The sequence below is a fragment of the Hippopotamus amphibius genome, chromosome 3, assembly GCF_030028045.1.
Source record: "Hippopotamus amphibius kiboko isolate mHipAmp2 chromosome 3, mHipAmp2.hap2, whole genome shotgun sequence".
Taxonomy (NCBI): Eukaryota; Metazoa; Chordata; class Mammalia; order Artiodactyla; family Hippopotamidae; genus Hippopotamus; species Hippopotamus amphibius.
In genome coordinates, this window is record NC_080188.1 from 114,139,922 (window position 1) to 114,164,967 (window position 25,046).

At 41.9% G+C, this 25,046-nt stretch overlaps 1 protein-coding gene across 2 annotated transcripts; it reads left to right on the plus strand.

The window, feature by feature from the left end:
* Positions 1 to 9,990: 9,990 nt before the first annotated feature.
* On the plus strand, positions 9,991 to 18,022 carry FAM111A (FAM111 trypsin like peptidase A). Of its 2 annotated transcripts, none has more exons than XM_057728969.1 (4): positions 9,991 to 10,483; positions 11,185 to 11,314; positions 13,536 to 13,618; positions 15,994 to 18,022. In XM_057728969.1, the coding sequence occupies exons 3-4, from the start codon at positions 13,541 to 13,543 to the stop codon at positions 17,740 to 17,742; spliced, it is 1,827 nt and encodes a 608-aa protein (XP_057584952.1). In that variant the 5' UTR covers positions 9,991 to 10,483; positions 11,185 to 11,314; positions 13,536 to 13,540; the 3' UTR covers positions 17,743 to 18,022. The 2 variants fall into 2 exon arrangements, with proteins under 2 accessions (XP_057584952.1, XP_057584951.1); XM_057728968.1 differs by having other exon boundaries at positions 9,992 to 10,483; positions 13,504 to 13,618.
* Positions 18,023 to 25,046: the final 7,024 nt, after the last annotated feature.

A 25,046-nucleotide genomic window follows, 5' to 3' on the forward strand; every position in this document is an offset into this window, starting at 1 on the left:
GACTGGAACTCACCATGGGCTCTCCTCCATCTCTAGTTTGCTGACTCACCTTGCATATGTTGGGACTTTCCAGCCTCCATAGTTATGTGAGCCAATAATCTACAATAAATATACACGTACACACACACATACATAATCGCATAAGCCAATTACCTGTAATAAATAAAGAGATGGATGTACATATCCTATTTGTTCTGTTTTTCTGGGAAACTCTGACTAATACATCTGGTAACAGGATCACTTCAGTGAGGCATGGGGCATGAGAAAAATTTATCTTTCTCCTACCAGAAGACAAAGGAGAAGCGGCAGAGAGAATGTGTCATTCAGGTTTAAGGGTTGATATTTTCCATGTCTTAGAAGCCTCCAAAATGCCATAACTCCAATTCTAGGAAACTTGCCCTTTGTAAATGAAGGTCCTACATTTCCCATATGAGACAGGAGAAGTTTTGAATTCAACTGTCATTGGAATTTAGCAACATAAAAGATCAACCTCAGAATTCTTCTCTGGTAATGGTGGAGTGGGTATTTCAAACCAACCTTCCCACCCTACACAAACACACACTCACACAGGCACACTGAATAACCTGAAAATATAGACCAAAACCAGGAAACACCTGTGTGAAGTTACCAAACCATTACCAAAGCAGTTAGGAAGTGCAGGACCAATGCCCAAGTGAGGAGGGAAGCCCAAAGAGTGATCTCTGTAGTTAGTGCTGCTTTTACCTTAGAGGCACCTGCCAATTCCGGAGGAGATGGCCCAGCATCTGACTAGCTGACCAGACATTTGAAAAGAATCATGAAGCTGAGGGGCACGGGGGCAAAACTTAGAGTTTAAAAGTCCTACTAAGTGGTAGGAGGGTCTAGTAAACACTGCAGGATTTTGAATGGGAACAAAATATTACCCATCAGGAATAAGAACATCCCCCAAACATCCCAGCTTTCACAGGGACACAAGTCAGTTGGAAGACATTCTCAGTCCCAACTAAATTTAGGTTGATCTAACCTAGGTTAGGCTGATGACCCCCCACCCAGCCAACTCCCAGAATGAATGGTCAGCTTTCTTTGGAGGAAAGTTATATCATCCTGAGCCTCAAATTTTTTTTCGGTAAGACAAAGATTTGCTACAGAAAAAATGAAAAGAAATCTTAGACTTGAAAGTTAAAGAACTTCTTTGGGAGAAGTGTATCAAGAAAGTTGGCAGAGAAGTAGACTTAATGAGAAAAATATGATCATATTCTTCGATATTAATATGTGAGATATATACTATATTATAACTATTGACTGGATTGTAATTATTTATAATCCAGGAGCCCAAAGTACTTATTCAAGAGACAAGCCTTCTTTCTTAACCACTACCTGAATAGTAGGGAATTACGTTCTTGTCTCAACGTTTGACTCATTCTTTCCCTAGGCAATGTGGATTGACATTTCCTGTTTCAGTATTTACTGAAACTGAAAAGAACAATTGCACCACAAGAAGTGAGACATAACTTTAACCAGAAGGATATTTTTAGACATTTTCGTAAAGCTGTGGGCCCTCTTGCCAAACCCTGAGAGCCCCGTACTCCTGCTACACCCACACTCAAAGATTTCAAATCACTTGATCCTGACAATGCAACTAAATATTCCGCTGAAGATTATTCATGGAAGCTCCAAATTAGATGAATCAGACCCTCAAACTTAATTTTTTACATAGCACACAAATGCCGCCTGCCTCTCTCAGTGTCCATTCTGAGAACCTTGTTATATGCCACTGCTTGAGCTTGTCAGCCATATGATGGCTGCCCCATCCCTCTGAGACAAAGATGCGTCCAACCAGATGTGCCAGGCAAACAGTGGTTCTTGGTGGCTATAGTAACATTCTCCACTGAAATTGTAGGTATAGCTTATCATTGGGATGGATAGAAATCAGACACATAGACCCTGGGATGGTTCTTAGACACCGGTCAATGAGAGATTAGTAACAGCTAACCCATAAAGCATATTCATGGGAATTCTACCCCAACAGATAATTGTACTGGAACCATACAGATCAGCTAAAGATGAGTCCCCTAGGGTGGAACTCCTCCAGCACTCTCCTTTCTGTCTTTGCTGCTTAATCCTTATGGGCTTCATCCAACCTTGCAAAGGGCAGCCAAGAAGAAAAATCAGAGGCTGGCCCACACCTTGCTGGTAAGATACATGCCCATTCGTCCTCACTGAGCACATTAGCTTCAGTCCCATTTGTTTATTTGTTTGTTTATTGTGAAGGTCAGTTATACAGGTAAAGTAGAACTAAAAGCCACTCAGCATGAAATCTGGCTAATGATTCTATCAGTCCAATCATGTGGTTCAACGATTTCCACTATTGTCAGCAAAGGAGAGGGTGGGTAAAATACATTAATTGCTGGGCATCAGGGCACAGAAAGTGTCTGCAATTGGCTTTAGCATTGCTGTGTGCTTTTGCTATTGTTGCTACTATAAAAAGGCTAGGAGGGAAAGCTAAGGTTAGTGTTTTGTGGGCCATTTGTGTATGGCAGTTCTAAGTTACTAGTTTTTAAAATCAGTACTTTCTGACAGAACCAACTTGACCAAAAATTTGTCACAAAATTTTGGGACCCATTAAAACAAAGTGTAAGAAAAAGAAAACAAAAAGGTTCCTAATGTGTAGTATATTGATTTACAAGGGAAATATATATAACTAAAATATATTTAAGGATCCAGCCTACTCTTTCCTTTTCAGGGCTAGAAATACTTGGCAGCTAAGTTAGTAAAAACAGACTCCTATACCTGAGCCAAGAATTCCTTTACATGTTTACAGTAATCCAGGGTGTCACTAGTGATGGAGAAAAGGGCATTTGAGACCTTCTCTACTCAGGGAAGGTGAGGCGGGTCATTAGTAAACTGAAAGGATGGCGAGGCAGCCCCAAAAGGCCAAGCCAAGCTCAGTTCTAGCATCTTCAGACCAACAGATAGATCACAAGGGAGCAAGTGAGAGAACGTCCCAGGCCTCCAACTTCACACTCTGTTAACCTCTCCAACACTCAGCGAGGGAAACGCGGTTTCCTGAAGGCTTCAAGCTCTGTCCCATAAACCTGAGGATTGGCAAAACCACCTCCCTGTAGTGCTGCCATTGGGTGTAGGGGATGTCAATCCTCGCCCCAGCTCCGCCCACCCTCCCAGTTCACCTCTGGCGCCATCTGCAGGTGGTTCTTCGGATTCCATGCTTGGTGAGGAAACGCACTTGCTGCAGGCGCTTCCCGTAGCCAGCCTGGGACTTTCTTGGAGTGGGGCTGTGGGCGCTGATCTCATTCCCAGCACCTCGGAGAGGGTCATGGAGGTAGGACTGAGGGACGTGGAATAGAGCATGGTGGGGAAGAGCTGAGGTGGGGTGGTGTCCTGGAGACTGATCTAACAATGGACAGGAAGAAAATTCTAGAGGCTAACGCCTTGGGGCCAGGTTCTTCTTCTGCAAAATGGGGGTGCTAAAACTTGCCCGGAGTTCGCAAAGGTGTTGTGACGATTTAAAAATTGTAAAGTGCATAGAATAGTGCCTGGCATACAGAGCAGTTCAGTTTGTTAACTAGCAACTGGCTTTAAAGATGGTCTAACTCAGATAAATTGTAGCAGTATTTTTTTTGGATCTGTCTCCTAAAACAAAGGAAACAAAAGCAAAAATAAACAAATGGGACCTAATTAAACTTAAAAGCTTTTCCACAGCAAAAGAAACCATGGACAAAATGAAAAACACAGACTGAATGGGAGAAAATATTTGCAAATGATATGACTGATAAAGGGTTAATATCCAAAATATATAAACAGCTCATATAACTCAATATCAAAAAACAATCTTCTGCCGAGTTAAAAATGGCAGAAGACCTGCAAAGACATTTCTCAGAAGAAGACATACAAATGGCTAACGCATCTGTATGTCACATGAAAAGATGCTCGACATCACTAATCATCAGGAAAATGCAAATCAAAACCACAATGAGATATCACTTCATACCTGTCAGAATGACTATCAACTAAAAGTCTACAAATAGCAAATGTTGGCAAAGATGTGGAGAAAAGGGAACACTGAACACTACTGATGGGAATGTAAATTAGTGCAGCTACTATGGAAAACAGTGAGTCCCTCAAAAAACTAAAAATAGAACTACCTTATGATCCAGCAATTCCACTGCTGGGTGTATACCCAAAGAAAATGAAGATATTAATTCAAAAAGATATGTGCACTCCAGTGTTCATAGCAGCATTATTTACAATAGCCAAGATATGGAAGCAACCCAAATGGCCTTCAAACAAATGGATAAAGATGTGGTGTATATATATATATATATATACCATAAATATATATATACACCATATATATATATATATATACACACACACACACACATACCATATACTCAGCCATAAAAAAAGAATGAAATTTTGCCATTTGCAACAACATGTATGGACCTAGAGGGTATTATGCTTAGTGAAGTAAGACAGAGAAAGACAAATACTGTAAGATATCACTTATATGTGGAACATAAAAATAAAACAAATGAATGAATATAAAAAAACAGAAACAGACTCACAGACATAGAGACCAAACTAGTGGTTACCAGTGGGAAGGGGGAAGGGGCAGGATAGGGATAGTTTAAGAAGAACAAACTTCTATGTATAAAATAAATAAGCTACAAGGATATATCGCATAGCACAGGGAATATAGCCAATATTTTATAACAACTTTAAATGGAGTATAATCTATAAAAACATTGAATCACTATGTTGTACACCTGAAACTAATATAATATTGTAAATCTACTATACTTCAATAAATAAAATAAAATAAAGATGATCTACTCCAGAATTTCTCACCAGGGTGATATTTAAAAGACACAGATTATCAGGCCTCACCCTGGACTTGTTGAACCATAACATACAGTGTGGGCTTCGAGAATCTGCATTTTTTAAGACTGTCCCAGGTATTCTTTACAGACACAAAAGTTGGGGAATCTATGGTCTGGGCCAGTCTTTTCAAATTGCAAATGGAGGAACTGAAAGGTACTCAATCTCTTCGGAGGGTTCTAGAAGGCTGTGAGGCTCAGAGTTAAAACCTTAGAATTCCTTTCCCTCCCAACTAGTTTTGTGGCCTTTAGTAAATTCACCTGGTCCCTACTCTGTGAACTGTGCACAAAGTCACACCTATCCCCAAAGGGGTGAACCTAAGGATTAAATAAACCCAAGGTAAATCAAGCACAGACCTAACATGTGACAGGTGATGAATGACCACGTGTTTCCCACCCCACCTCCATCCTGTTTTCCGAGGCATGAAGGATGATCTCCTCCCCCTCCTCCCCGCACCACCCCCCACCGCCCCAGGAGACAGTGAAACAGCAAGTCTGGAAAGACGAGTCAGAGGAAGTGAGGACTGGGCTGGGGAAGGTGGTGGAGGGATGTCTACCCTTGAATCTGAGGCCCGCCCAGCTGGTTTGGAGCTGTTCACCAGCCAGAATGGCCCACGAGGTCGGTTTCCGCGTTCAGCAGGAAAGGGGAGGCCACTCCAGCCTGCACGTCCCTGCAAGTCCCCGTGGCCCCGTGACCGGGCCTCTGACCACGACTCCAAAGGGCAGACATCGATCTTCCTAGAGATGGAAAGAGCCCAGCATACCAGCAGCCTCCTCCTTGGAGCCTCTGGATTCCAGATGGTGTGGACATCCCTCCTACACGTCTAAGCAGAGGCCACTCACAGAGGTGCATTGCCTTCCTGGTTTTGGGCAGACCTGGAGTCTCCACGATTGATTGCTGGCTCTGAACATGGAAATCATCAGTCTCTTACCATTTTTGACCTCAAGGTATAATGAACAAAATTTCTTTCTGCTGGTGACAGTAATTTGCTGCATCCTTCTGTATAGTAATTTGGCAATATTTCCCATAATCGAGATCACATGCAAAACTGACCTAATGCACAGCCTGCTAGACAGGTGTACACCAAAGCAGAATAACATGATAATAATAAAAGAAGTAACAGAGATAGTGGCTAACATTTATGGGGCATTTGCGCCTGGTGTACTTGGACAGTCACTACATGCACTACCTCATTTAAACCTAGGCACTTAATGAGGCCCTGCTAGCAGAAGCATGTCCTTTTCATGGCTAGAGAAAAAGCCCAAGAGAGGCGAACAGAAAGACCCAGTGACTCTTAAGGCCAAGCTCAGCAGGCTTTGGATCTATGTATATTTCACTGCCCTAGCAGGTCATATGGCCAAGTCTACATTAATGGGGGGGGGGGGGGGACTGCAAAGTCACCAGGCAAAAGATGTACAAAGAAGGGTGGAGATTTGAGAACAATTTCCCACATTCAACATCCAATTCTTTTAGTTCTACAAGGACATTCCAAAATAGATACGAAAAGTAGAATTAGGGTTCTCCAAATCCCTTGAAAGCCAAAACAAATGTTTTCAAAAACAAAGTTACATCAATCTCTACAAAACTTTTCACAGCAAACATGGATACTTAATGTGGAATGTGTCTGCATTTTAATGTATTTGATAGGCTATGAGATGTGTCCTAGAAAAGCCCTTGGCTTACAGTCTATGTCATATTACATTGCTCCAGGTCCATGAATGTGAGCATCATGCTTATCCAACTCTGTATCCCTAACATCCAGCACAATATCTGGTACAAAGCAGGAATCAACATCTGTTTTAAATGAATGAAACCATGTTGGAAATTATATTATATGTGTACTTTTCCATCTTCCCTATTTGAGGACAGAACTCTTCTCAACATGTTACCTTTTATGGGATCCAGCCCTGGGCCTTGTAAATGGTAACTGCAAATTTGTGTTAATAAGTGATGGGATGAATGAAAAAAAAAAAAAAGGGGAGAAGGAAGAGACAAGCCACTGTGCCTTTTTTGCAGTTGAATATTAAAGGCAACCATGGTTCCATAGAAGAGAGTTTGGCTTCTAGTTACAGAAAGGATTTTAAATCTTCCTAAGAATGTTTCTGAGCAAGCATCTGCTAACTCTGATTTGTGAAGTGAGTAATATGATCACACCTTCCCCACAGGGTTATTGAGGGTATTAAGTGAAACAGGCCACATGCATGTGCCAAGGACAAGGAGGTGCCCAAAGCAGTTCCCCGGGAGATGTTATTTGCCTGTACACCTCTTGACTCCTTCCGTGGGCAGGTGTTAGTGTTAGCCCATCAATAAAAGGAGTCAGAGTCAAGTTGGCCTTTGCCGAGGAATCCCACATCCCTCTAGCCTTTTAAAAATTACCAGGACTTCCCTGGTGGCACAGTGGTTAAGAATCCGCCTGCTAATGTAGAGGACATGGGTCCGAGCCCTGGTCTGGGAAGATCCCACATGCCCAGCGCAACTAAGCCCCTGCGCCACAACTGTTGAAGCCCGTGCACCTAGAGCTCATGCTCTGCAGCAAGAGAAGCCACCACAACGAAGAGAAGAGAAGCCATGCTGCAACCAAGAGTAGCCCCTGCTCCCTGCAACTAGAGAAAGCCCACGTGCACCAATGAAGACCCAACACATCCAAAAATAAATAATTTTTAAAAATTACTACAAAGGTAATTAACAAGAAAATTTTATATACCAATAACAATTGTATTTTTAACTTGGTGGCATGTCTTGCTTTTTCAAACAGGTATTTATTTATAGTGCTTCCAATTATTAAGAATAAGTTAGGGCAACAACAGAAAAAGAAATTTGTATAGAGTGTGTGGACCTGGAATTTTTGTTTATTTGGTTGTTGTTCTTACAGAGCAGTCATGGCTTTTAAAATAAACTCTGAAGTAAAAATGGAAAACAAGGCATCATCATGTACGATATAATCTTTTCATTAAAAAATTAATAGCAAAAAATGCAGATGAGGTTATACTTTTACATATTTTATGTAATTTCTTATAGGTACATTATCTAGTTAAGGTTTTCTAGCCAGGGTTCCCTGTACAAGAGGGGCAGTAAGAATTCTCCAAACAGCTCAGCTATCATGGAGTAATAATACCCAAGTATATTGTTGTTGATATCTGTTTCTTATTATAAAAGTAGCCATAGAATATATAGATATTGATTAAAATTCATGTTTATAGACCATAGAGTCACTTAAACCTATAAACATTCAGAATATAGTTATACTTACATATTTTCCCAGAAGTCAGATAAGAGTGTAAGCTTCAATATAGCAAAAGGATTAATTTCTGTGGCAGATTAAGAAACACAGGGATTATTTATGAAAAGGATACTGTATTAAGTTCATTCTGCTCTTGTGTTTAACTGCATAAAAGCAAGAGGCAAGAAATAAAATGGCACATATAAATGTGGAACAAAATTCACCTCATACTGTTACCTTTATATTTTACCTTGCCTGTAAAAATTAATTTCTTCCCATCAAGGAAGAAGTTTTCCCCCTAAAAGCTCTTTCCTGACTGCAAATTAAGTATGGAGGAAATAACTCTTTGAAGCTAATTTTGGGAAAAGTTTGCCCTCTTTAGACCTTGTCTAAGAATTATGGATGAAGCATTGTCAAGGAACCTAAACTATTTTATTATTATTATTATGGAAATGTTTTTCCATATAAAGATTATTTAAATTGTACAAAATTACATAAAGATTTAGGAAAAATATGATAGATATCTCGCTACATAGTAGGTTTAGAAGCGTAGATGTTAGAAGAACAAATTTTGTATCCTCTGTAATAGTCATGTTTTATTATCTTCTTGTGCACTAATATTTCAGTGACCAAAACTTATGAGTATGTTGAATTGTTAACATCCATAGCTTAGAAAGTGTTAAGCCTATTGTCTATTAAATCACTTTCTTTATACACTGAAATATACAAAAGAAAAAAAAGAGAGGGAGGAAAAACCACAGGAGATGATTCACATCTGCACAGACATATTCTCAGTAGACTCACTTGTATTTATTACCATCATAGGTCTTCTTACTGTATATGTAGTGGCTTCAACAATAACTGTGTTCGAAACAGGATGACTTCACTCTTCTTCATAGCTTTCTGAGACCCATTTCTTAATTTCCAGGCAACATCTCAAAAGCTATCAAGTATCAGTAAGTCAGATCGAATGGCAGGATGCTGTTCAATGTTTGGAAGTCACCAGGATGGCTCAGACTGCTCAGCAATATCAATCCTAGTATTCTTTACTACCTTTTATTTGTCTCTGAAATGTTTGCTACTTCAGAATCCACAGTGGAAAAAAGAAAAGAAAAGAAACAGCCAGATACTAATTCTCTGGTGAATATTGCACAGATGTAGAAACCTCTAATGATTCAGAGAATGATAGTAAGTGGTGAAACTTTTGTGCATGCTGGGTTTTTTGTTGTTGCCTTTTTAAAGATTACTCTAGTCCAAACACCAGAGAACCCACAGAAGAGGAAGCAGGAACTTTAGCTACTTCAAGTAAATTGTATGTACATTAAGGCCAGTTCTCCCAAATCACCACACATATTGTAGTTACCAACACACTTTTCAACTCTGTGATTTTATATACATTGTATATTCCTCTGTCACTGCATAAAAGTAGCATTGCCACATTGATCCCTTCTCAAACACAGCATGGAATACTTGCATGCCTGCTCTCCACGGAGATTTTTAAACAGCAGGCTGCCTTCGCAAGCATTTTCTGATCCAAATCTTTGATTGTCAGCTTTGAGGTGCAGTCTTGGAGATCACGTTTCCTTCACCCGGTTGGTAAACTTCTGCACATATGGAAGCACGTCTGGAGAATCGATTTGTGACCAGGTCGTTCAACTCCGCCTGCAATCGCGGCTTCTTCCTCATTGTCCTAGTCTTGGTCCTGTCCCAGCTGCTGGGAATGACACCCCTGGAAAGTGCCCGAGTCTCCCTAGACCCCGCCTCCCCACCCACCTGCAGCGTCCTCCGTGCGCCGGAGCAGGTGGAGCTGGGCGCTGCAGACGCCAGGCTAGTCTCCTCGCCTCGTCCCGCACCAAGATCTCCAGGCTGGGACTACCGGGCACCCGGGGGCCACCTTTCCGCACGCCCACTCTGACCTCCGCAGCGGGTCCCGGCGCGTGGGGCTAGGGCCTCTGCCTCCCCGCGTCCGGGGTCCTTAGGCTCCGGAATCCTGTCTAGCTGCGATCCCCCGCTCCCCTCCCCACCCCCGGACCCCTCTTCCCGGACTCTTTCCCCAGGTCAGGACTTCGGGAGCTGAAGCAGGCACTGCTGGCAGCGAGCAGCGGAACAGCAAAGCACAGTCTCACCAAGATAAAGAAAGATTTGGCGGGTGGGGGAGGGGGTAGTGGGACCCGCCCACACTCATCTTTTCTCCCGCTCCGGGTAGAGCGCAGCCAATCAGCTTCCACAGTAGGAGAGCGTTGTTATCCAATGAGAACAGGACTCCAAGATCTCTCTGTCTGTGGCCAGATGCGCGGTTCCCCAGAGCTCCGAGTTGGAGAGTTTCCCTCCACGTTGCTAGAGCAGACAAGTAGCAGCTCGGTTGGGGAAAGACACATCTCTTACGTGAGTTATGCCTTTGCTCCTGGGGCGGATCTGGAGTTTTGGGGAAATTCAGTGGCCGGGGCACAATTGGAAAAAACACTCAGGTTGGGGGGGGGGGGGGGAGAAAACATAGTCCTGGCTACAGTTGTTTCTGAAAGGGGAAATGAGGCCTGTCCCTGGAAACGTAAAAAGAACAGAATGAAGTAAAAGGATGTGTATTTCTTTTGCAGTGCCCAAGGGGAGAGCATGTTCTAATTTTAAAAACGGATGGGTCTTCTAAGACCCAACATTAACTTCATAAAAAATGTTTCCTAAGATCTCGCTCTCGCTCTCGCCCTCTGAATTCTGTGTGTAACAAACAAATCATGTCAAATGTGTTTTCCTGAGTGAGCTTCTTTCCAGGAAAGAGAATAGGCATAGGCTCTGATACGTCTGTTTCTCAAGCTGGTCCCAGGAAGGAAGAAGTTCAGGTTTGGTTTCAGGCTGGAGAGACCGTTTGAAACACATCAAATGCTTCACGCTGGATGCCCCCAGCAATCAGGTTCTGGCTTCCCCGACTGACCAAAGAATAGAAGAACCCAGAGTGGAGGCGGCGGGGAGAAGTGGGTGGGACGTTTAGGCTAGAAGGCAAGAGGAAAAGAAAGCGAAACTCTCCAAAAGGACAAGCTGAGCAGCATTTCCTCATAGTCAGGCAATCTTAGCCTCGCCTCCCTCCTTTCCAGCCGGGGGCGGTGCAGAGGAGGCAGCATTCCCCTCCGCCAGCCGTGGACTGAACTGGAAGGCCTTCCCTTCGCGAAATAAGGAACGACCCGGTTGGGGAGCTGGCGGCCGGCTTGGCTCTCAGTAGAGCAGGTGAGTACTGGGCAGCCTGGAGCGCGCCAGTCCCAGGAACTGGGAAGGGAAGGGACTGGGGCCCCAGGGCCTGGGCCAAACAGCGTCCCCCACCAGGGGGATCCAAGAAGGCACAGGGTTTTTATTTAAGGGGCTGCTTCGTGCTACTCTGCGCGCTGGTGGGAGCGGGGTGATGGGCTTGGACGAAGCCTAGAGTCAGCCTCGATCCGATTCCTACCCCTCGACAGTGGCCCGGCTCAACTCTCGGGAACCGAGCCAGAGAAGAGTGAGAAGGAGGGTAGGGAAGAGGGAGAGGAGGTGGGGGGCAGAGAGAAAAAGAAAAGGGAGGGGTAAGAGGAGGCGGAGAAAGATGAGAGAAGGAGGGAGGGAAGGAAGAGAGAGGGGGAGAGAGAGAGAAAGGAGGGGAGGTGGAGAGAAAGAAGAGGCGGAGGGATGGGGAGAGGGAGGGGGAGAAGAGAGAGGGAGGGGGAGAAGAGAGAGGGAGGGGGAGAAGAGAGAGGGAGGAGGTAGAGAAAAAGAAGAGGGAGGGGGAAGAGGGGGGAGAGGAGGGAAAAGGAGGAAGAGAAAGAAGCAGGACAGGAAGGAGGGGGAGAGAGAGGAGGGAGAGGAAGGGGAGGAGGAGAAATAGAGATGGGAGAGAATCACTTCTCATTTTACAAACGGAAAACTAAGGCTCAGAGAGGCTGAAGTGAGTTTCCTGAATAGCTCATTCCCAGTAAATGATGAAACCAGTGCACCTGCTCCACTGTGAAATAGTGAAGGGAATAAGCATAGTCTTTAGATAACTTCTTCTTGACCAGAAATGCAGGGGCCAGAACTTAAATGAAACAAGAAGACACAACCCAGGAGGTGTATATTTACGAACAACTTCTTGGTGCTCCTCAACAAATCAGGACTTTTTCTAGAATAGAAGAACTCAAAAGACATAATAATTAAAGACAACTGATGTACCTCAGTTGGATTTTGGTCTGAATAAATTAGTATTGTGATGCTATAAAAAAACACAAAATTTTTAGAGATGGAAAGTGGTAATTAGGGTTAACATGTCATGATGTCTCTAACTGTAAAATAATGTAGTAAAATAAAAAGATGATGTGAATTTGCAGATAAAATGAGCACATTACCCTGTGTTACAAGTGTATGGGGGCTCATTATACTGTTCCCTTTTTTTTCCTATTTGAAAATGTTCATGATCAAAAGTCATCAAAAATATACTCTCTGGGGCTCTGTGACCTTGAGTAAAGAGTTTGATCTGTCAGGGTGTTCAAAGACTTTATCAGTGAAGTGGAACTAATAATACCTGTCTCACAGGGTTGTAGGAATTATACGAGGTAATTTATGAAAAGCAATTAGAACAGTGCATAGCTCCTCACATGCACACTTCATTCATTCATTGAATGCATCGATGAGGGCTTGCCCCGTGCCAGGCTTTGTGTTAAATGATGGGTTCTAAAGACAGATGGCTGCTACCCTCCATGGCTTTCATTCTAGTGGCACGTGTATATCACTGTTGAAGATTTCACTATTTTATTTACATTGTTCATTCTCTTTTGGGGAGACCTCAGAGAGACGATAGATGGGGAAGTATCTCTTTAAACTAAATACTAAAGCTGCAACTAAAGTTTCTCAGTAACGTCCCAGGCCGACCCTCACTTTCAGTTTGTTTTGTCTTCATGGTACTACACAATTCTCTTCCTGTCTGTTTCCCTATAATTATACCATCTCAGTATCATCTCCATCTTAATTGGAGGCCACATTTTAACATCAGTGTGTCTAGAACACACCTTTGAATTCTCCAACTGAAAATCCATCTGTAGGGTATTTATTCCTGCATTTGAATTTCATCTGTGCTTTGTAGCTCTGGCCTTGGACAGGTAAGCTATGTTCTCTGAGTTATACTTCCTCCATCTGTGAAATGTAGATACATCTGTGTGGTATATATGTGGGCATTGGCAATTAGAGATAATTTTTGTAAAGTATTGTTAAACTGCTCTCTGAGAAGGAAATATTATTGTTCAGATTATTATAATTAGTGCATAAACTGTCTACAGGCTAAATTAACGTATCTAAGGAAAGTGAGGGTGGAGCTGAAGGGAAAAGGTGGGTTGGGGTCCCTGTTAATCTTACTATCTGTACAGTAAATGATAGCCATGAAGAGACTGCTATAAATTGACCCTTTTTGAAATTAGAGTTTCAGCTGAACTGTCTGTTCATCTTCAAGCCATCATGAGCTCTGAGAAGCCCAAGTCACAGAAGGACTCAGATGAAGAGAGTAAGATGAACACGGAGCACTGGTTCTCTAAGGTATGTTTGTAAATACTATTTATGGAATATACCAGTATTAGACTTAGCCGTTCTTGACACTGGGCTTCATAGTTCTTCCCGCCAAGAAATGACCTCATTGTACGTAGGAAATAGTAAATAAGTTAAAACCTGCCTCTTCTTATTTTAGTAGGATGGTGGTAGGGAGGTGTTTTAATAAAAATCTTGGCCATATCAAAGCAGACATTAATAAAAAGCTATTGTAACACTTCCTGAACAATGACCAAAAAATCAAACGTAACATATTACAGTAAACTGTGGAATAAAAACAAAAATGAATGCATGAAAATATATACCATCCCAAACATGGCTGAGCTATTCAATAACAATAATAACCTACATTTGTATAGTGCTTTACAGGTCATAAAACAATTTTTAAAATATATGTTCTTACCCTAACCTTGTTAGGCAAGCAGGGAATATTGTGTTATCCTCAATTTGTTTATGAGGAGAGAGGAGAAGTGAGTTGTTGCTTAAGGCAGAAGTGGACTGAAGACTTGGCCTTAAGTTTATTGGCATTAAGTCAGGACTCTTTCTACTAACTGGGCTCTGTTATCATATCAAACCATCATCTCCTTTCCTGAGTCTAAAATGCTTCTTGGGACTTCCCTGGTGGTGCAGTGGTTAAGAATCTGCCTGCTAATGCATGGGACATGGGTTCGAGCCCTGGTCCAGGAAGATCCCACATGCCGTGGAGCAACAATGCCTGTGTGCCACAACTATTGAGCCTGCATTCTAGAGCCCGTGACCCACAACTGTTGAGCCCGTCCCCGCTCATCGCAACTAGAGAAAGTGTGCGCACAGCAAGGAAGACCCAATGCAGTCAAAAATAAAGAAAAATAAAATAAAAATAAAAATTTTTTTTAAATGAAAATAAAAAAAAATAGAATGCTCCTTGACTTTTTCAACAAGAAGGCTGAGAAATGGTAAACATTTGAGACTGCAACTTAAAAACTGTTAACTTTTATCTGGCTCTAACTAGAACATCCCCATATCTAGAAAAGCCAACCGAATTCTGTTTTCCTGTGTCCATCCAGTGAGCTGATAACCATGTACTACCCCAGTCCCCTTTTGAAAGTGTCTGTATCTGCCCAAGAATCTTTTAACTAGTCAGAAATCCATTACAGTGTTCCAGTGGGATGTATGACATTTCTGAAAGCATTAGGCTGAAGGGATGCTTTTTGAGAGTCCGTATGTATGCCCAGAGTACCTTTTGTTCCTTTTTTGGTTTCGTTTTGATTTTTTTGGATCCAAGATATTTGTACCATTACAAAGAAGGAAAATAAAAGTCAACATATTAATGTGCCAGTCATTGTCACACATGATGCTACACTCAATCTTTACAACAATCCTGGCATTGTTAGTCCCATTACAGCAAGTGGCATTGTTGGCACATGAACCCAAATCTCTTGACACCTGTGCCATGATGAATGTGACTTGGGGAAAATGTATCATTTAGACATAGGCATCAGATACTCTTAATTGTTATCAAATTTTTGCTATTTGATTAATCCTCCTTATGTAATTCCTATCCCCTCCCCACCCCTGGTTTTTCAGATAATGCCCTGTAAAAACAGGAATCATGGATATAAAACTTACCAAAAAAAGAGTATAAAATTGAGTGGAAAAAATACTGGAGTTCTGATACTGGAGTCCGTTCATTGGTTATTGTGTGACCCTAGGAAAGGCATTTACAGGAAACACTTTCTGTGTCTCAGATTCTCCATCAAAAGGACAGAGAGACCACATTTGTTCCTCCTCATTTCATAGTATCTGGGAATTAATTAATACAATAGAGGAGATAGAGTCCTTTGCCTGATAAATGCTGGATACATTAAGATTTTTATATTAGAAATAACCGTTATAACCAAATGATTACACAACTAATGATGGCTGTGTCTAACATTTAATGCTTGATAATAAACCATAGTTACTTATTCTTGCTGAGTTTGGTGCATTAATAGCAGACTTTTTGGTTGAGTTCATCACTATGCTTGAAAAAAATGTAAAAATTTTATAGCTGAAAATGATAAGACCTGAAGTAACACTGTAAGAGTGCTGGCAGACGTTTAAGCATCTCTGTTTTTGATGCGCTTGGAAAATACTTGTTTCTTTCCTTATATTTCTCAGAAACAAATGCACCAGTGTAGTAGTATTAAGAGCTTATCTAACTCACGAGATAGGAAACTCAGCTTATATTTTAGATCCCAACTCAAATTCTGATTTAATTATATTCACTGGCCTTTTGAGGTTGGTTCCGAGATCTCTAGATAAATTTTGTGAATGGCATGCTAAAAACAGAAACAAGAGACTACGGTTGCATTCATAATTTTAAAGTATTTAACATTTATGTTTAGGTCAATGAAAACCAGCAGAATAATTCCAGTACTTCTCAAATGGAGACGGACTTTAGAAAAAGTTCAGAGACTATAACTAACACCCAGGCTGAAGGACCCAAAAACCAGACTGTGTCCCAACGAAGGACGATATTTGTTACCTTGGATGTAGACATCAAGAAAGACAAAAAAAGGAAGAATAAGCTCACACATAGTGATAGGGATAGCTTATATGAGGCACTTGAAACTCTCCCACCTGTCAGAAAAGCGATAGAAACTCATTCAGGCAAAGAAATGCTGGTATGTGGCAAAGAAGGAATTAAAGGATATTTAAACCTTAGAATGCCCTTCAGGTGTCTTCCTGAAGGCTGCCACGTGGAAATTAAGTTTTCTAAAAAGAAAAGTGAGCCAAAAGAAGAGAAGCAGGTATTTGGCTGGCGTGACACATCTTCTGACTGTGTCAAATTTTATATCCACCCAGTTGGGAAGATCAGAAAAAAGATCGTGAAATGCGGGCAACCTCACCTAGAAGGGAACATACTCTGTGTCTATGCTTTCAAAGGAGAAAGCATTAAGAAGGCTCTGTGTGAGGATGGCAGATTTCTTTCCATTCTGGAGAACAGAGATTGGAAACTCATTGAAAACCTGACTCTTGTTTTAGACAGCTCACAGTTGGTTGATGACTTAGAGGGCAAGCTCTTTCAGGTTGAGGTTGAGAAGGGCGTGGACACCAAGGCACCAGCCACTCAGAATTCTGCGCCAAAGGAAGTAAACCCCTGTGTGTTGAAAGAAGCAGCAATTGTGGACCAGTACACTGGTTGGAAAAGAGAAACTGATAAAATTAGAGAAAACTTTGAGAAGGATATGAAAATAAGGAAGGGGAAAAAATTATTTGAATTGCATAAAACAAACTTCGGGAAACTGACCAAAAACTCTACTTTGGTTAAAGTACACAAACTTCTTGCTCACCTCAGTGACTCAGTGGGGTACCTGTCATGGGACAACAATGGGATTAAGGGTTCTGCCACTTGCTTTGTTATTAGAGGGTTGTACATTTTCACTTGTCAGCATGTAATAACTTATATTGTGGGAAATGAGATAAAGCAACATCAGTGGGCACACATAATTGGTCAATGTGTGAGGGTGACATTTGTTTATGAAAGCACCCCAGAAAAAGAAGAGAACTGCTTTTTCATTGAACCTTGGTTTGAGATATGTGGTGCAAATCTTGACTATGCAGTTCTGAAACTGAAGGCAAATGGACAACAAGTGCCTGTGGGATTATATAATGGAATTGGTCCTGTACCATATACGGGGTTGATATATATTATTGGCCATCCAGAGGGAGAGGCAAAGTCTACTGATGCTTGTGCTGTCATCCCTCAGAGTCAGCGAGAAGAGAAATCTCTGGAACACCTTCAGGCTAGAGCTGCAGAGGGTCCTGATATTCGTTTGCAGTGTATCCATATGTACACTCAAAGAAGTTTCCAGGAAGTAGTTCCCAAGCCTGATGTGATTACCTACAACACATCTTTTTACTTTGGGTCTTCTGGCTCCCCAGTGTTTGATTCAAAAGGCTCATTGGTGGCCATGCATACTGCTGGCTTCAGTTATGAGTACCAAAGTGGGACTTCCAGCATCATTGAATTTGGCTTTACCCTGGAATCCATCCTCTCTGATATTAAGCAAAACTATGGAAGGTGGTATGAAGAAGTATTTATAAATTCACAGGAAGTAGAAATGATGGATGTTAACGATGGCACGGAGTGAGAATTCAGCCTATTTACCAGCTTTAAGGGAACTACCTATGGAATTGTTATTGTGCAGGCAATGATGACAATTTTTGAATTCCAAAATGATCAGTCTCATCAAAAAACAATAATAATGTTATTGATCACTTCCTATGCACCAAGGGTTTTTCTGAGAAACTATCAATAGTTTTAACAACTCTATGAGGTAGGCTATTATCTCTATTTTAAAGGTAAGCAATGTGAAGAAAGATAAGATTAAATAGTAATCAGTTGATGACAATAAAAGTAATGGAACCATCGTTGTTTTGTTTTGTTTTTTCATCTTCCATATCTCCCCCTAAGTTCAGTTGCTTAAAGACAGGATCCAAGACTTGTTCTTCTCGTTATCCACAATGTCTGGTACATAGAAAGTAAGGGCTTAGAAAATTTGCAGCTTCATCAGGAGCAAAACTTAGGGCTGCAGTTAATCTTAACTGAGTAGCTAAATGCATGGTTAGAAATGATCTCCAACAAAATATTTTAGAATTTCCAGAATCCTCATATGACCCAAACCATCAGGATCTATCTGTCCTGAAATTCAGAGGGCGCTATCCACTTTTCACGCATTTCTAGGCTACTAGGGTAAAGGGGACATCTTAAATATCATGTTACTTGATTCAGCTTTCCTTAGTTTTCACCTGATATCCTTTTTCCTGCTCCAGGACACCATTTAGTGTTCACATTACATTTGGTTATTATGTCTCCTTAGGAGTCTCTTGATTGTGACAGTTTCTCAGACCTTTCTTGTTTTTGATGACCTTGACAGGAAGCGTATTGGTCAGGTATTTTGTAGAATGCCTTTCTATTGGAATTTGTCTGATGTTTTTCTCATGATCATTGGACTGGCGTTGTGAATTTTGGAGAGTAAGATCACAGAGGCGATGTAGCACACATAGAAGCCCTTACTAAATTGACCCAACAAGCTGAAAATGATAGCTGGCAAAGCCTGTCTTGACTGCACACTGAAATGTCTCTAATGAGAAAAGCTCCAAAATAGGAAGGACTTGGACACGATTACTGCCTCGCAAGGAGACACCTGTGCCATTATCCAAGCCCCGTGTTGTGTTTTCATACCTGATGTGTCTACTAATGTATCATCTTTATTAAATCACAGGAGGACACAAGTGAACATCCTGAATAATCCGACCTCCAGCCTAGGGGACTTAGTAAATCAGGGGTTCCCTTAGGAAATCAGGCACTCTTGGTGAAGAAGATTGTTACTTATTTGGGACTCATCTGAAACTGTGTGTTCTCTTGCATGTGTCTGTATCTCTGCTGTGATATCTGCCTCCAATGCAGCCGGATAGCCACCCAGTAAGCCACCTCCATACTTGTGAAACCTCTTGCTGACTGCTCAGGGAACATTGCAGAAGAGGGGGGCATATGAGACTGTAAGAGCTGGTCACGAGGGGTGGAGTATTGGAGGAGGTCATCAAGAGGACGTGATCACCGGTTGACCCTCGAGCTGGACCCGGCAATCGGAGGCACCTCTGTCCTTGGAATGTACACTTTGCCTACCATTCCCACTGTGACAGCTGTTCCAAGGACATAGACTTGCCTTTAAAATACTATATGATATCACTTATGTGTGGAATCTAAAAAATGAAATGAATCTATATACAAGGCAGAAACAGATTCACAGACATAAAAAACAAATTTATGGTTACCAAAAGGGAGTGGGAGAAAGGGAGGGACAAATTAGGAGCAGGGGATTAACAGATACAAACTACTATACCTGAAATAGATTAGCAACAAGGATTTACTGTATAGCACGGGGAATTATATTCAATATCTTGTAAAAGCCTAGAATGGAATGTAAACTGAAAAAAATAGCTGAATCACTTTGTTATATACCTGAAACTGACACAGTGTTATAAATCAACTATACTTAGATTAAAGAAAAATTCTGGTGGGAGGGTGCAGAGAACCACCTGTCTTGTGACCTCTCAAGACAAGCCATGTATGTTACTTTTCCTTGCTTATTAAACTGCTACCTACCAATCTGGAGTAGTCTGCCTCTTTCTTCGATCTCTCCTTGCCCTCCGTGTACAGGGGCCAGTTTTCAATCTAACAGCCATCACCCCGACCCTCTTAGAAGTAAAGGGTGTTCGCTCCCCTGCTCTCATCTCCTGCTCACTCGTGACTTGGGACAGAGGACAGTCCTTCCCCTGGCTCATTGCTCCTCACCCCAGCTTCTGGGATCTGTAACTAAAAAAATCTTGTGATTCTGTTTCCTTTGTGTGGCTGTATGAAAACTATACATTTGATCCAAATGACCCCGCGGGCTTCACTTCCCCAGAGTGGGAGCTTGGATGCTGAGGGAGCTCCCTGCAGACCCTGTGTGGCTGCTTAGTGTTCCCTCCTTCAGCAGGTCATCATCTGCATCTTCTTGATTCAATACACCAGCTCCAGGTTCCCAACACACTTAGAAACATGCAGTTAATATTCCTCTGTGTCTTTTCATGGTGTGATGACTCATTTCATCTTATCACTGAGTCATATTCCATTGGATGGATATACCACCATTTGCTTATTCGTTCATCTTTTGAGAGCTATCTTAGTTTCTTCCAGTTTGGGGTGATTATATCTAAAGCTGCTCTGAGCATTTGTGTACCAATTTGTGTGTGAGTATAACTTTTCAGCTCAATGGGTTAAGTTCCTAGGAGTGTGATGATTGCACTGTATGGTAAGGTTATATTTTTGGTTTTTTTTATCCCTCTAGCTTTATTGTGATATTATTGACATATAGCATACATAAGTTTAAGGTGTACAATGTGATGATTTGATAATTGTATACACTGCAAAATGGTTACCAGAATAAGGTTAGTTAACACTTATATCCCCTCACATAATTAGTTTCTTTTTGTGATGAAAACATTTAAGATCTACTCTTTTAACAACTTTCAAGGATATAATATAGTATTGTTAATCAGTCATCATGCTGTACGTTAGATCCCCAGAACTTATCCACTTTATAGCTTATTATACCTTTTGACCAATATTCCACCATTTCCCCTACCCACAGCCTCTGGTAACCACCACTCTATGAATTAGGCTAATAAGATTATGTTTAACTTTGTAAGAATCTGCTGGGATTATAGGATTTATTCATAAAATTGGGCTGTGAGTGATCCAGTATATCTATACATAATTAGAGTGTCAGTCTGGATTCTGTCAGGAGAATAAATATTACAAGAATAAGGTACTTAACTAGGAATTCGGGCTTATATGAATATGGAAAGAGCAGAGGAAGAGAAGATCTATAAAACTGCAGCCAGAGGATGTCAGCCTAACACATTGGAAGGGGGAGGGAAGCTGCTGATTGATGTGGGGAAGTCTGAGAAGGTGCTTGTCTTGTCCCTATGATAGTGAAGTAGTAACTTAGCAGAGAGGTTGCAAAGTTGCAGCGGGTGCAACCTACAAACGAGAAGAAGCAGATGAGATGGTACAGGAAAGCTGATAGCAGGAGAGGGGACCCACCAGCAATTGTATTGGTGTCTTCACCCCTCAAATATTAGTTGACATATTGGGCATCCTGTTCCTGTTGTCGAGAGGATGAAGAACCAGACAATGACGCCCTTTCCCACAATTCCCTTTATTCTTGAGGTGTCTACCAGTGCTACTATGTGATTGGATCTTTCCTCTATACTGTGCATCATTCCTTGAGGAGTGCATCCATTCCTGTATCTCAAGTACATCTTTCCTGGACAACATTCAAACAGTGTGATCGTTGAAGTAAGGGATAAAGCATAAAACCGAACAAAATCAATACTATCAATATTTCTCAGCTTCATTATTTGCAGATTCTGTATTTGAGAATTTACCTACTCCCTGAAATTAATTTGTTACCCCCACCCCCTGAATCAATACTCATGGTGCTTTTGGTCATTCACAGTTATGCAGAGAGCAGTAAAATACTTGAGCTGCCTGATGCATACAATCCCAGCTGAGGCAGAACAAGGCCGTGAACTGCCTTCTTTCAGTTCTGATACAATAAACAAGTGGCTTTTTCACTGTATATTTAGCACCACGTTTTTTTGCCTTTTTGTGCTTTTATTTTGTTGGTGGCATTTTTGCTGTTTAAAATGGCCTCCAACAAGAATGCTGAAGTACTTTCCAGCGTTCCTGAGCACGAAAAGGTTTTGACATGCCTTACGGAGAAAATACATGTATTAAATTTGTCCAGGCATGAGTTATAGCACTATTAGCTGTGAGTTCAATGTTAAATGAGTCAACAATAGATATTAAATAAGGTGCTTTTTTTTTTAAACAGGAACACACATAAAATAAGGTTCTATATTGATTGGTTGATGAAAATGTTGTGACCAGAGGCTAACAAGAATCTAGCCCTGTGTTTTCCCAAAGAGCAATGGCTCAATATTCCCTAATTCAGTGTTTTCAGAAACTTTATAGAACATGACTGCCACAAATAATGAGAATCGACTATATATACATATCACTTCAAATATAATTGCAAGTGTCTAATCATCACAAGAACTTACAGAATGTAGTGTTTATTGAATAATTCCTGACATATTATATCAACACCTATTAGATCGATATTATTATCCCTGTTGCCTACGTGAGGAGAAGGAAGGATAACTGAGTTGTTGCCCAAATTCCAGGGCAAAGACTGAGACTGAAGTCATGAAATGTAGTTTCTTGTTCTCTCTGCTAATTGAGTTTGTTCATGAGACCAAGACACCACTGTGTCCATTCCTGCATCTCAAGTACATCCACCCGCTGAAGAAGCATGGTAAACATTTCAAAATGTAATAAATGCTCTTTTCTTGTTTTCTTTAAATGTACTTATTTATTTTTTTATTGGCTGCTTTGGGTCTTTGTTGTTGCACACGGGCTTTCTCTAGCTGCGGCAAGCAGGGGCTACTCTTCAATGCGATGAATGGGCTTCTAATTGCAGTGGCTTCTCTTGTTGCAAGCACGGGCTCTAGGTGCACAGGCTTCAGCAGTTGTGACACATGGGCTCAGTAGCTGTGGCTCTAGAGCGCAGGCTCAGTAGTTGTGGCACACGGGCTTAGTTGCTACGTGGGATGTGAGATCTTCCCGGACCAGGGATCAGACCCATGTCCCCTGCATTGGCAGGTGGATTCTTAACCACTGTGCCACCAGGGAAGCCCCCCTTTTCTTTTTTTGTCCTAGCGCTGAAGACAGGAAGTTAGAACATCCAAGTTAAGCCAGGATTTATCACCATCCACCCTCCAATTCCCAGTTACAGAGCCAGCCCATAATCACATGCTACCACAGATTTCTTTGAAGTGGGATAGTGGGCTGAAGGGAGTTGTTGGGAGTTGAATTGTGTCTCCTCAAAGATATATGTAAGTCCTAATCCCTGGCACTTGTCAATATGAATGAGATCATTCTGGATTAATGGGTGGACCCTAAATCCCATGAAGAGTATCCTTATCATTATAGGAGGAACAAAGAGGAGAGACCCATAATGGAAGTGCACATGATGGTGGGGGCAGAGAATGGAGGTACAGCTACAAACCAAGGGATGCCAAGGTGGGCACCAGAAGAAGCTAGGAGACATGCAGCAGGGTCTTCCCCAAAGTCTCCAAAAGGAACCAACCCTTCTGACATCTGGATTTCAGACTTCTGGCCTTTTCTGTTCTTCAGATCTTTGTGGGAGTATAATTGCTTTACGATGTTGTGCCAGTTTCTACTGTACAACAAAGTGAAGCAACTGCATGTATACTTATATCCCCATATCCCCTCCCTCTTGAGCCCTTCCTATCCCACCCCTCTAAGTCATCACCAAGCATTGAGTTGATCTCCCTGTGTTACGCAGCAGCTTCCCACTAGCCTTCTATTTTACATTCGGTAGTGTATATATGTCAATGCTACTATCTCACTTCATCCCAGCTCCCCACCACATCCGTCCTCAAGTCTACTTTCTACGTATGCATCTTTATTTTTGCCCTGCCACTAGGTTCATCGCAGACTTCTGGCCCTGAGAACAGCACAGTGAGATAATACATTTCTACTGTTTTAAACCACCAAGTTTGTGGTAATTTGTTAGCAGTCTGATGGCTTAAAACAATGCAAATGTATTCTCTCACAGTCTGAGGTGGGGTGTGGGCAGACCTCGGAGAAGTCTGTAATCAGAACCATGGACCAAAATCAAGGTGTCCTCAGGGCTGCGCTTCCTCCAGAAGCTCTAGGGTGAATGCATTCCTTGCCTCTCCTAGTTTCTGGTGTCTGCCTGCATTCCTGGACTGTGCCCACATCACTCCAATCACTGCCTCTGTGGTTACACTGCCTTCTTCTTTTCTGACTCTCTGCCTCCCTGCCTCCCTCATAAAGGACATTTAGGGCCACTCAAATAATGCAGGATAATCTTCCTATCTCTAGATCCTTAAGTTAATTACACCTGCAAAGCCTTTGCTGTATAAGGCAACATTCACAGGTTCTGGGGATTAGGACATTGGGCATATCTTTGAGGGCCATGATTTAGTCTACCACACATACCAAGGTGAGGAGGACTTGGGAAAATATACATTAAGTTTGAGGGATCAGGGGACTCCCCTGGTGGTGCAGTGGTTAAGAATCCACCTGCCAGTGCAGGGGATATGGGTTTGGGAAGATCCCACATGCCGCGGAGGCTGTGTGCCACAGCTACTGAGTCTGTGCTCAAGAGCCCGTGGGCCACAGCTCCTGAAGCCCGTGTGCCTAGAGCCCGTGCTCCACAACAAGAGAAGCCACTGCACGGAGAAGCCCACGCACCACAACAAAGAGCAGCCCCCATTCGCCACAACTAGAGAAAGCCCACGCACAGCAGCGAAGACCCAGCACAACCAAAAAATAAATAAATAATTTAAAAAAAATATTGAGGGATCAGATGCTCCGTTTTCATTTACCTTTTATGGCTTAAACTTGCTCTTTTAATTCATCTTTTTTGGAAAGCCAGTCTCTTCCAAATGCAAATAACAATATAAAATTCATCCAAGAAATCACAATCTATTGGGAAAAGTAATAAAGAATTAGGGTTTTGAGCCTCACTGTATTCATTGGTAATATGTGACTTCAGGATGGGGGAAAAAATCTTTTTCTGCTTAGATGCCTCACTAATTTTTCAAACTACATTTTGGAAGAAGAAGAAGGAGATGCTGGTGGGACAGGTTCATGGATATAGAAGATTCTCTGGGATCTGTTAGCAAATGCTCTCACCAGTTGAGGGGGGGTGGGGAGGATTAAGCCCCTCCCCACTTAAGCCCCGCCCACTGACCTACTTGTTAAGGAGTCTGGGTGGCAAGAGGTAGAATC

What these genes read in the sequence shown, in the direction of transcription:
- FAM111A (XM_057728969.1), top strand. Translation starts at nt 13,541, where the DNA reads ATGAGCTCTGAGAAGCCCAAGTCACAGAAGGACTCAGATGAAGAGAGT. An exon ending in CGGAGCACTGGTTCTCTAAG is followed by an intron (nt 13,619 to 15,993) that starts GTATGTTTGTAA and finishes ATTTATGTTTAG; the next exon opens with GTCAATGAAAACCAGCAGAA.